This window comes from Vigna unguiculata, chromosome 9 (genome assembly GCF_004118075.2).
Source record: "Vigna unguiculata cultivar IT97K-499-35 chromosome 9, ASM411807v1, whole genome shotgun sequence".
NCBI classification, from domain to species: Eukaryota; Viridiplantae; Streptophyta; class Magnoliopsida; order Fabales; family Fabaceae; genus Vigna; species Vigna unguiculata.
In genome coordinates this window covers 5406204-5419782 of record NC_040287.1, presented here as the reverse complement: position 1 = coordinate 5419782, position 13579 = coordinate 5406204, and the positions used below count along the sequence as shown (strand labels likewise).

Sequence of the window (13579 nt, the reverse complement as noted above, 5' to 3'; positions counted from 1 at the left end):
GAATTCAAACAAAACTAATCGAATTCAAAACCAAAGGAACAAAATTAAAGTTATTATATTAAAACTATATATATCTTTTCTCTTTTATTGAACGAAAAACACACTAATATTAAACTTTTAGATTTTATTTTAGATGATAATAATTAAATAAAAAGTAACTATCACTAAAAAAACATAATTTTAGTTGGGGTTTTTTACTTGGGAGTATAATAACCTCCAGTAAAAGTGGTATACCTGAGGTTTTAAAAAACGTCGGTAATACTAGAGGTTTTTAAAAAAACCCCATTAAGTACCTGGGGTTCTTCAAAAAATACTCGTAAAGTTTAAATCCTAATTTAATGTTTAATAGACAAACCTCTTTCTTTCTTTCTTTCGCGTGGCTACCATGTTAACCTAGAAGAAATCAAAACAGAATCGCGTGCCTCCACTGTTCTTCTCCACCGTTCTTCTCCACCATTATCTTCTCCACCGTTCTTTTTGTCTCGATGTTTAAAGTTTAAGGTAACGAAGATCGATCTCCCTCCTTCCAATATCGTCTCCCTATTTCGTCTCCCGACATTTTATCAATCTCCTTATTTCATTTTTGATTTCATCTCCATATTTCGTCAATTTTGATTTCGATTTCGTTTTCGTTTCGATTCTGTTTCCCTTCATTACTAATTGCGATCCTGTTTCCCTAACTCACTGCTTATTTTGCCATAGTGCCATAGCCACTACAGTGTGATGCAACATCCACGACAGCCACGAACATCATCGTAATTGTGATTACTACTTTTGTTCAGGTGTTTCATATCAAATTTTGCTCTTTATTTGGATACTTCCTGCTATATTTCTTCCCCTGTTTCTTCTTAATTGTCATTATTTGCACAACCAATTATATAGGATAATTATATTGAGGAAGAAATAAGCAAGATAAAAGTCACACGTAACATTCGAAAATTGAAAACTTGCGAGTGTGAGGAAAAAAAAGGTGGGAACCTTAAAATGTGAGGGATGTTTGTTTCAGTTTTGACATTCTTCAACTGTTTTGGGAACCTTAAAATGTGGCCTTACCATATGTGAATGAAGAAAAAAAATGTAAACATTTGTGGCAAGACACAAGATACGGGCACGGTGGGTTGTGAGATTTTGTTGTCGTTGCAAAAGAAAGGAGTAAGATTGAGAGGAATATGAGAGTGGTTGATGTTGTTGGGTTTGCGTGAGTGGAGGACATGTTTGGATAGAAAAAGAAAAGAAAAGAAAAAGAAAATGGGTTGACGAAGGAAGAAGAAAGAAGGAAGAAGGAACTGAGTGGGTGTGAGAGAGTGAGTGAACGAAGTTAAGGTTTCTACATTGACATCCCAACTCAATGAAATGAAGGCAATGGTTAATTTTTTGGTACAAAATTATCAAGGAGAGTTGCCTCATGATTTTACTATGCATCATGCACCAACGGTAATATTTAAATCTTGATTAAATTAATATATGTTTGATATTATTATTTGGAAAGTTATTAATTATCATTATTTTTTATATGTTAAGTATCTGATCAAGGAAGTGTTCCTAACGAAGAAACAAATGATCAACATCCAACACCACATTAGATGACATTTTTCGTTTACTTTTGGAATTTGTCGACAAATATGCTTCTAGGAAACTTTTGGTTAATTTTGCTAATGGGGAACAACTCTAATTTCCTTTAATATTTGGTTTATTGTAGGTAGATACTTTCAAATGCTACCTCTCCAACACTTATTATATTAAGAGCATTATGACTACTAGTACCATTTGAATGAATATTTGCATTGGTATCATTTGAATGAATATTTGTATTGATTATTTTAAAGTGGCTTTGAAGTTTTTGCTTTTTAGTTAATGAGATGTGTTATGAAAATGAGTTCTTTTTGTTTTGGTTGTATTGTCAAATGTAATCATCCTCTAAAATAATAATGAAAACCAAAATGTTAAGCAATAAATAGAAAATTTCATAGAATAAAGTTCTTTTCGTACTCAAAAAATTAACTAAACAAATCAATTATCAGGAAAGTACAATTTTAGCATTATAGCAATGTTATAACAATATAAGCACTAACTTTTTCATATTAATGGGGTTTTCGAGGAATTAACTGGAGTTTTTGGAACCCCATACATTAGTGGGGGTTTTCAAAACCCCAGACAGTAACGGGGGTTTTTGGAACCCTGGCATTAACGGGAGTTTTCGAAACCCCAAGCATTAACGGAGTTTTTCGGAACCCCAACATTAACTAGGGTTTTCAGAATCCCATGCATTAACGGGGTTTTCAGAACCCCGACATTAACGAGGGTTTTCGAAACCTCAGGCATTAACGGGGGTTTTTCGGAAACCCTTGCATTAACGGGGTTTTCAGAATCCCATGCATTAACGGGATTTTCATAACTCCCGTTAATACCCAGAGTTTTCGAAACCCCGGTAAGTTGCGCTACTTCCAAGGGTTGCTAAAATCCTCCGGTAATCCGTTAGCCACGCTTGCTTTTCTAGGAAAATTTCAAACCCCTGATAAAATTATTAGTGGGGGTTAAAATTCCAGAAACGCCAAATATAATTTCGCTAAAAACAATTATTTTTGTAGTGTATTAATTATTTTGACTCATTAAAAATTCAATTAAGTGCATTCTATTCAATAATAATTTGTTAATAACTTTTAGGATAAAAATTGAATTTATTCGGAATAAATATTAAATTCATTCCTCAAAGTTAATATTAAAATATATTTTGAAGGAAATTTAAAGCTATAAATTTTGAAAACAAAAACAAATTTGTTAAGAAAAAATAATTTGAATACAACGGTGAATAATGAAGAGATATTGTAGGATGTGTTTGAAAACATTTGAAAAAAATAAAATTGATTCTATTTAACGTAAAAAAATTAATTTTAGTTGATGAAGAAATTAAACAAAGTTATTTTTTTATGTGAATTTTTCATCTACAATTAATTTTAAAAATTGATTTTGAATATTTTAAAACAATTTATCCACCATAATGATTTTAAAAATTAATTTTGAGCCGTTACAAAATGAAACGAAAGATGCGTAATCTCGTAATTGCGTTGGTTGGTACTACTCATGTTTTGGATTACTTGTGTATAAACAGGGAAATCTCACTTTATCAGGCGATGTCAATGGTTAAAGCTGACATTGCACTGTCTCGATCCATTTCTAAAGCATCCATGCACAATTCTATTTCTCACTTTCATTACTTTCCATCTTTTTTCTTCACATTCCATCACATCCTTCAAATGGACAATCTGGGTATGCTTGCTGTGTTAATACATGGCTCATTACAGAGGGGTTCAAAATAGTTTAACTTGTGAAGAAGAAGAATAGGAGAGAAGACGCTGAATGATTATTTCAACGAGTGGTAATTGTGGTAAAACTATTAAAATGGTGTAATTTTTATTTTCTCAAAATTATTGAAATCGATACATTTAAAAAATTATGAAAATAAATATTTCATGTGAACTTGATATGATTTTGTCCTGAGAAGATTACGTCAGATTTACATAGTATTTTTAAGTTAAAGTGGTTTTTAAATTTAATTTTTAGTTCAATATTTTTGAAACTGAAACCATATTAAAATATTATAAAATTTTAATTTTAAAAATATTTTAAACTAAAATTATATTTTTTTATCACAATTCTAATACGATTTACCGTCTGTCAATTACTAAAAATTTCAAAAAGAAAATAACCGGTAATTGCAGAAAGAGAGTGGTAGTGAGGTGAAAGTGGAGTGGACCACTCTCATCAATCTCACCATTTTTCCTTCTTTTATGTTTTTTGTCTTAACCTAGAATCATGAGTGGGGACCACCAAACAGTTCCGCGTGACCTCTGTCTCATTTTCTCTCTCATCTAACAAATTGGTCGAGAGCCGCCGGCACCTCTTCTCTTCCTTCCTTCTCTGTTGACAACTATTCATCTTCAATCACTGTGCTCTGTTCTGTGTTCTGTTCTGTTGGGTTCAGTTGCAGGCCCACCACCCTCTACCTCGCAACCTGATTCATTCACCTTAGGCCCGCACTTCTAAATCTTGTGCAGTACTATGTTGTGGTCCATGAAACCTCGTTAGGACACGTGTTGTTCATGGGTGCTCACGTCGTTTTCGGGTTGGGTAGTGCCCAGCCCACACTACTGCTACTCCTCTCACACGTCCTTTTGGGGTTTGGGTCCGCCCAGAATAATGCTCTTTCTTTTAGCTTAAGAAAAAAAAATTATTAACATATAAAATGGAATCATTTGTTCTTAAGTAAAGTAGAAAAGTAGAAGTAAAAATATATATATATATATATATATCTATAAAAGTTGTACAGTTTTATATATTATATACACATATACAGAAATACATCACAAAATAAAAGTCCCACAAATTAGTTTTCAATTTTCTCATTAAAGAATTAATGATAGTTGCATCTCTTAGAATTATTTTATGAAGAAAACGTTGATTGAGAGACTAAATACATTTAAAAAAAAAAAACTATTGGAGTGAAAAATAAAATCTTTTCCTACTTCATTTTTATTGTTGTAATTGGGAGGATGATAAATCAATATGTGATAAACTAATTGAATTTTAGATTGATATATATTTATTTGTGTGTATTTACGTGCGTGGACGACGTGGTCTATATATATTTTTGGAATATTTTTCTCATATATTTTTGGGAATTTTAAAATATGAAACAAAACACTTTTGATGAAGTAAATTTCCAAGTCTTATTGTTTCAAAATTCTATTATTTTCATATATATCTAAAAATAAAAAAAATAAAAAAAAACTTGATATTATATTTTATTTATTTCAACAATCCACTGTTTTAGTTATCTTCATTCAAAAAATGAATATGATTTTCCAAATAATATAGAATTTGGATCTTTCCACCATGTTTGAATGATTTGAATATGTGTAATAAAATATAAAAAAGTTGTATATAATTTGATAGACACTGTTTCCATATAATAAATAGTCTCATAGTTAAATAAATTTAAAATTATATATTAATTATTGAAATACTCTTTAAATGTAACTTTGTACTCGTAGTCACAGCAAAGATGAATAATACTTAAGGATGAAAGAAATTCAAAATCAAAACATTAACATCCATCGGTGGAAAATAATTATAATGACACTTAAAACTCCTTTTCACCTATTGTTTTGAAATTACTTTGTTAATTTATAAGAAATATGAGGTTTTCAACAACAATTTAAATAGGACTTACATAAATAAAATATGATAAAAATTGTAAAGAGAACTATAATTATACATACTTTACCGTATGTTCACATTCTATTTAAATTTATATGTTATTACATAAACATGTATTGACATAAATACAAATCTTATATTCGATATTAACGCATTCAACAAATAATCAATACGATGAAAATATATTTGAAAACTATACAAAATACAATATCTTCTCATAATGTAAAATAAGTTTAAAAAATGTTCAAAACAAAAGTAGTAGAGAAACTAGAAGTACGAGAAGGGAATTAGTGTAACAACACAATCAATGACACTTTTGAAGGATGATAACACAACTAATAATAAAGACAATGAACGGTGACACGCAATTTTACTCTAACTACCTGTGATAAGATAATGAGATCATGTGAATTATGGTGATAAAAGTGAAAGATAACCAACAAGAAAGAAGGAAGAAAAATAGAAATAAAAGAAATAAAAGAAATGTAAGTATAAATTATTTAATGTAATTATATTTTAAATAATATAAAATTCATATAATGATAGTTCTTTACTGAATATGTACAATAATGAACTAATAATAACCATTATAAGAGAGTATACATAGTTAAAAAAAAAAAATCGGCATATATCATATATACAACTTCTATTAAAAAGTAATCACTATTACATATTTATATTAATTAAAAAAAATACTATTTATCAGTTTTTCTATAACAATCCCTTTATAGTTGTTGTTGTCTGATATTACCAAATAATATTTGTGTATTAGTGATTAAATGTTAACAAATACTTTCTTCATAATATTTAATTAGGAGGCTATTATTAATGTATTACTGTATTTAGAGACTATTGTTATTGAAAACAATTAAAATTCATACTGCTCATTTTAGAGTTTAACTATATCTTATTCTTAAAAAAAAAAAATCATGATGTTCAAGCTACCATAAAATATTAGATTTCAAGCGTTGTTATATTGAAGTTTTATCTTAATAACATCTTATAAAATGTTATAATATACGAAACGAAACATAATTCTAGTTTTACAACAACACTAAAATATCTATGCCATGATATCTAAATTTTGTCTGTTTATGAAGAAAAGAGAGAATACTCAAATGAATATGGTAAAAAGAGATATTTTCCTTTGAAGAAAGAAAAAGAAAAAAGAAAAAGATGGTTATACAATACAGAAATATAAAAAGGCACCTCCTACATAGACATTATAATTATTGGATTTTTCACTTGCTAAATTATTTGAAAGTATCTTTATATTTAATTTTTGATTTTATCTTATATTTTGTTTCTCTGTAATCCAGTTGTTGTAACACAGTGCATAGGACAATCTAGATGAAGAAGGTGCGTGAAAAAGTAAATTGTGAGTTCCCAATAATCTGTCATATAAAGGGTCCTCTGTGCTGTTTCCTGTACCTATAATTCTTAGATTGCTTACTATTTTCCAATCTCGCGCCAATCCCTACGATGCACCTACCCTCACCTATTTCCCACTCTATTCTCTGCCTAAACACAACCTTTTTTATTATTATTATTATTTATCACTGTGTTGTGCAGTTAGGACTTTGCACCGCTTCATCTCTTCTCAAAAGTCCGCATCTTTGGATTATAATAATTTCCCATCAAACAGTAAAACCGATATTTTGTCCCTATTTTTAAACATATCTTTGCCTATCACAAACACTAAGAACACGTCGGCACACAACTGTGTCCTCTCTCCCAACCATTTCCTAACACCAAACATTACTTAAAACTGCAAATAGGATTATTCTATTATCATAATCAAACAAAATTAATATAATTATTATAATTATTCTGGAGTTATTAGCTGCCTCCAACATCATTCATCAAACCTTGTCTTATTACACCAAAATCTCCAATAAGGTGGCACCACAAATCCCTCCACGTTATCACCAATCCCACCCTCCATCCCCTCCTCTTCCTCGGTCTTTGTGTTAAAGCTTCCAAAAGTCTTCCCCTTCACCAAATCCCTTCTTCTGACTACTCCCTCCGATGCTCCAAGCTCCGGTTTTTTTCAGTATCATGAAATCCAATTAAATGTGCTCCCGGAGGGAGATAAAATAATGGCTTTTCACGACCATATGGCGCATGAAATCACTTTTCAGCCCTTCACGGAGGACCACCAGCAGATGGGCCAGGGCAGAGACATGCAGCGGCTGCTCCCGCTCTCCGCCGGAGCACCCACGTGGCTGAACGGCAGCAACGCGGTTACGCTTCGGCAGCAGAATTTCCTCCACCTGCAGCCGGAGTCTGCGACGGCGCATCCTAACGATGACGTTCGGGGGAGCATAGATCGGAACCGGACGGAGAGCAACTCGGAACCGGACGATTTGGCGGAATACAAAGCGGACATTCTGGGACACCCGCTTTACGACCAACTCCTGTCGGCTCACGTCTCGTGTCTGAGGATCGCCACGCCTGTTGACCAGCTTCCACGGATCGACGCACAGCTTCAGCAGTCGCAGCGCGTAGTTGACAAGTACTCTGGCCTTGGAAACGGCGTCGTCGATGACAAAGAGCTTGATCAATTCATGGTTATTTTGCTTTCTCTCTCTAAACCTATCATTATTTGCTTGGTTACTATAGCTTCATCGTATTCAACTATCAACCCTACTCTATGATTAAGGTTGTTGTTTTCTGTTCCGGTACGCTAATCTAATCCACTTTCCAATGAGTTTAATGATTTGATACAAGACTTTGCTTGTTTTCTTTCGGTTGTTGTTTCTTTCTTTTCCAAACTGAGCAGCTTTTCGGTTGTGTGAATTTGTGATGCTTTGACTAATGTCATTCGGCAAGCATTCTATACCACTTTGTGTGTGTTGGATTAATAATTATATTATTAATTAATGGTTTGATGTAATAAATTTAGTATTGTCTTCCATGAGGGTACTATTTTAGTCTTCAACTTGAGTGCATTAATCATCTTGTGCTTGTTTTAGTTCTTTTTTCTCTCTTTATTTATTGTATAGCCTTTTTTTTTTGTTGATGAAGTTTATGTATGACTATAAATGCCCTTTCTCATAAGTCAAATCCTTTGTGTTTTAATTGTACTGTTTATTCGGCTAAGCTTAGAGGACCTTCCTGTCCCTGATTTTCCGGAATTTGTTGTCTGCAGTTTGAAAAAAAAATAAAATAAAAGAAAACAGTGACCTATTGTAGGTGCAGAATTCACGAAATGGACAAAAAGAAAACAAGAGAGAGGGATAGAAAAAGTAACATCTCTTCTACACATTGGTCGGTTGTACTAGTAGCGAGAGTAAATGAATCTGATTTGTTTTGGTGTAATGTAATAAAGAGATTAAAGGGTGCATGATGGTCGTGTTCCCTCGAATTCAAGGAGTGGTTTTTATCTTCTAGAATCTTAATCTTCCCTCTTCTCTTTGTTCATTCTGGCTGAATACTTAATGTGGTAGTTAAGAATTCTTAAATTCTAGTATCTTATGTTCTCACATAACAACCGAAAGAAGCTCTCTCACCAAGTCTTGTCGACCCTTTCCCCCTCCCATACGTTACTTGTTTCTCAACGGCAAAATAATGAAGTCATGGGACCTAAGTCGTTATTATAGTTGTCTTCCAGTGAATAGCTCTTGGTCTATCTATTTATTATTCACGCACTACTTCATTCATTTTCAGCCTTTCAATATTCAAACTTTTCATAACACAAGAGAAGAAGCAAAGATGATGAAGAATTTCAGTATTAAAATGTCTTCAATATTTAATTAATGCCTATACTATACCTTGCATTGACCCAGACATATTTATTACGTACCTTATTAGTACTATAACTATAGTTCTTTAGTAAGTCACACCAAAATAAAAACAAACAGAAAAAAAAAAAAGAATTTTTGAATTATGACATATTCCATTTCCCTTCTCCTAAATGTTTTTAATTAGTTCAGTTTTCAGGTTGTGCTTGTTTCACATATGAAGCTTCTTTACAAGTTTTGGTCTTTTGTTTTTGATGTAGACGCATTATGTTATACTGCTCTGTGCTTTCAAAGAACAACTGCAACAACATGTTCGTGTTCATGCCATGGAAGCTGTTATGGCTTGTTGGGAGCTGGAACAATCTCTTCAAACCTTGACTGGTACGATTCAACTATTATAGAAATCTTTGTTTGAATCCTCCATGTTAGTTATTGCACTTTATAAATTGTTACTCTCTTTGTTTGCAAGAGGGTATATAGGAAAGAGGAACAATAAATATAGTTAGAGGCTTATTTTTAGCAATTAATTCTCTCAGGAGGTAAGGTAGATGGGTCTATTTCACTGAGACAAAAACATGATGTTATACCATGTATAAAACTTGAGTGAATAAATTAAATCCAAAAGAGAAAGAAGTTCAGTGAACAAATTTCTATAAATAAAAGTCTGTCATCATATTTAGTAAAGTATAAATGTTGAAATAATAAATTAAACGTTTCTTAAGCTTTTAAGAGTGTTTTTAAACTGGATGAATCATTGAAAACTAATTAAAATAATGGTTCAAGATCTAATAATTTAGTAATATTTTTTAATTTTACAATGATGTAATGGGCATAACAAGTAAAAACATATTTGTTTGAATATATTTCCAGTTCCAACTTGTAATTTTACAATATTTTTAAGGTAATAAATATTAAACAAAGTTATTAAATAAACAACATGCCATTGTGGGAAATGAGATGTCAACCTAAAACATAAACAATATTCATCTGAATATCTCATCCTTAACAATCTGTAACGTATCTTTCGCCATACTGAGGTTGTTGATTCCTTTTTAGGAAATGAATGTGAAGTGCTTCAAAAGGAATCAAATTGCGAGTCCAGAACAACATTGGCTTTGGATTTTTAGATAAAAAAGAAAACTTTTCGAACTTTCCATTTTGAACCACTTTCCTCCATTTTTTATACCAGTTTTTTGGGCTCGGTTTTCTACACTATACATACCACTCTCGTGTCTGATTCCCTGTTGAACTGCTCTGACCAGTTACTCCAGTCCCATCTTAAAAACCAGGTTTTTAGAGTATCAACAATGCTGCATGCCAAAAATATTACATTATTTCTACGTTTTATTTGCTTCATTAGAAAAAAATGTTAAAATGTTAAATTATGTGATGCATTAAAAAAAATAATAAATTTTTCGCTAATGTATTATTTCTTATCCTTTTATGGTTTTAAATTTCTAAACACATTAAGACTTAAAAGTCTAATTAATTAGAAGGGTTTCCTGCATGTTGATGGAGAGGACCAAGCATGCATGCAGGAAAAATAAAGTTATAAGGGAACGTAAATTTTATCTTATAAATTGGTTTTGTGTTTTGTGTTGAATTAGGTTTAAAATCCAATTATTAACATTTTTTACAAACTTAGAGAAAGAAAACTAGGGAAACCATGTGTGAACATTTCCATTATTATTATTTGGTGCATGAATAGAAAATAGGTGGAAGATTTAAAATGAAGGTGCATGAACAGGTGTATCTCCCGGAGAAGGAACGGGTGCAACAATGTCAGACGATGAAGAAGACCAGGCTGAGAGTAATGCAAACTTATACGAAGGAAGCATGGATGGTGCTGACAGTCTCAGCTTTGGACCTCTTGTTCCCACCGAAACTGAAAGATCTTTGATGGAACGTGTTAGGCAGGAGTTGAAGCATGAGCTAAAACAGGTACTATGATTAATTCATGATTATATCATTGTTTTTCACAAACTCAAAAATATGGTTACATAACTGGTTGGTCTGGACCAGGGTTACAAGGAGAAGATTGTGGACATAAGAGAAGAAATTCTACGAAAGAGAAGAGCGGGAAAGCTCCCAGGTGACACCACTTCCCTTTTAAAAGCTTGGTGGCAGTCACATTCCAAATGGCCATATCCAACAGTAAGTTTACACATTACCACCAATAATCATTGTTTCAACTTAACAATAACGTGTTTAAAATTTAAAAATATGTGTGGACCATCTTCGTTTTCAACTTTGTTGTTTATAGTTTTTTGTGCCAATCACGATGAGGAGATAAGATAAGGTTATTATCCTTATGTAATTAAGTATAAGGATTAATGTTTGTTGATATTGTTGGGGTTTTTTGTCTCATCGATGATTGGTGATTTTTTGTTTCAGGAAGAAGACAAGGCAAGGTTGGTGCAGGAAACAGGTTTGCAACTAAAGCAGATAAACAACTGGTTCATAAATCAAAGGAAAAGGAATTGGCATACTAATCCTTCGTCTTCTAGTGGCTCCAAAAGCAAACGCAAGAGGTGAGTTTCTAGTTTATTGTATTCACCACCACATCATGCACATTATAATTGGAATTATATTAACACACAAAAATAAACTCTACCCCACAAATTTGTGGTGATACTACGAGGAAAGTAAAAGCCAGCTTTATCTTCATTAAAAATTCAGATGATTATTTCTAATACTGAAACCTTTTGACCCAGTGGTTGTAAGACCTATCATGGAACACACCAGTTTATTTATAATCTGATGGTTTTAGGATTGTTTCTTCATTTTACTTTTTCATTGACAGTTTCATTAGAAAAAAAAAAAAAAAGAGTAATCTAAACATAGATTTAGAAGCTGAATATGTTATTTTTGTTTGGGCAGTAGTGGTGCAGGTGAAACAAGTAACCAGAGCTTCATGTGAATGGACACCGAAAACAACAGATGGGAGCTTACAGGGAAAAACATGAAACTGAAATGTTTGGTTCAATTACAGAAAAACCTAGTACTGTTGTATATGAGGCTGCTGAGTTGATACCTGATATTTATTGTTGCTGGCATCATCTATTGGGTTCAATGGGTATCTTTGAATGCATGCTGATACGTATTTGTAATGGATTTACCTCACTTCAGAGTTCTTTTCTTTTTTTTTTACTTTTTAATAAAAAGCTAAAAATTCTTGAATATCCTGTTAATCACTTTGATTTTGTTTTATACCAATCTCGTGCGATGTATCCACTATTGATAATTAATCAGTTTTAATTGTTATATACAATGTGTCTTATATATATATATATATATATATATATATATATATATATATATATATTCAAAGATGATTGTTTTTGAAAAATTAAATTTTTTATTTGAACAACAAAGCAACTTGCAAGTAATTGTCCCGATCAAGCGGTGGAGGAAAATATTATCTTCCAGCGACGCAAATATGGAAAATACAAATAAGTTTAATTTAAAAAAAATGTAATAAAATTAATCAACACTTAAAACATTTATATTGTTTTGTTTAAAATCATATGTATATTTTTCTGTGAAAATATAAATCAAAATATCTTAACTGAATGCGAATTCTTGTGAGTTATTTTTATTTAGGCTGCAAATATCTGCCACTTTTAAATTAAATAAATACTTTTTTCAAATATTTTATAAGTTTGGAAAATAATCAGTTTCCGTATTTAATTGGTCATTATTATAAGGATTAAATAGTATTCGTAATTATCAAAATATGAGTAAGTTTGAACCATTTTTTTTGTTAGAGTAAAATAAAAACCAATTACTTAATTGTTTTTAGTATTTGATTTCTTTTAAATTTTCCTTCTCTTGTCATTCCTAATATTAAGTGTTTATCCGCATAATCCTTCTAAGAATAGTTTTTATTTTAGCATAATCCTTCTAAGAATAGATCACACTAAAAATACTATTGTATTTATTGATTCATAATGAATATACCAACTTGTCTTTTTATCTAGATCGTAAAGAATATGATTATTGTTATGCAATTTTTAGACTTAAAATCTTATGTGCTTGATAATGTGGTCATGAGAAACTTCACATGGATATATACTTAATTATGTTGCTCATTTATACAAGTTCAAGTATGGAAGGTTATTTCCTTCCTCAACATTTGAGCGGTAAAATTAAAAACAATTCAAATATATTTGACAGACAAAGTATTTCTTATCACACTCTTAATTGATTTTATGATCAATTGATGCACATGTTCCCTTATCTATAAAGCTATATGTTGAATGTTATTTCCAATATTTAATATTAATTTAAGGAAATTGTTTCTTATTAAATAAATGTTGCTTTCAAACATAGAACACACATCCTGTGGTGATAAGTCTGTTTTCGATAAATATAATGTATTATAGTTCATATAACATGGAATATTGTCAATTTTTCTTTATTAAAGTTGATTATAATTTTTTTTATTCATATTGTATTATTTTATTTACAAAATTTTTGTAAAAGAATTTCAATGAGACATGTATATATGACGCTATTACAATATCAACTTATAAGCTAAAGATAATCAAGTATCATCCAATCAAGCTAAAAATGATATAGTATTAGTCAATCAACCTAAAGATGATCAAGTATCATCT

General features: G+C 31.1%; 1 protein-coding gene across 2 annotated transcripts; it reads left to right on the top strand.

Annotated features, from left to right (window-relative positions):
* Positions 1-7092: 7092 nt before the first annotated feature.
* Positions 7093-12151, top strand: LOC114163775 (homeobox protein knotted-1-like 4). 2 transcript variants are annotated; one of them, XM_028048087.1, is made up of 6 exons: positions 7093-7787; positions 9221-9341; positions 10708-10901; positions 10983-11114; positions 11355-11491; positions 11844-12151. In XM_028048087.1, exons 1-6 carry the CDS (start codon positions 7317-7319, stop codon positions 11878-11880), a joined length of 1092 nt encoding a protein of 363 aa, XP_027903888.1. In that variant the 5' UTR covers positions 7093-7316; the 3' UTR covers positions 11881-12151. The 2 variants fall into 2 exon arrangements, with proteins under 2 accessions (XP_027903888.1, XP_027903887.1); XM_028048086.1 differs by having other exon boundaries at positions 7095-7787; positions 11841-12151.
* Positions 12152-13579: the final 1428 nt, after the last annotated feature.

Excerpts from the sequence above, each read along its gene's own strand:
- LOC114163775 (XM_028048086.1), top strand. The coding sequence starts at position 7,317 with ATGGCTTTTCACGACCATATGGCGCATGAAATCACTTTTCAGCCCTTC. Across the intron at positions 7,788-9,220 it reads AAGAGCTTGATCAATTCATG|ACGCATTATGTTATACTGCT; the intron begins GTTATTTTGCTT and ends TTTTTGATGTAG. Across the intron at positions 9,342-10,707 it reads ATCTCTTCAAACCTTGACTG|GTGTATCTCCCGGAGAAGGA; the intron begins GTACGATTCAAC and ends GTGCATGAACAG.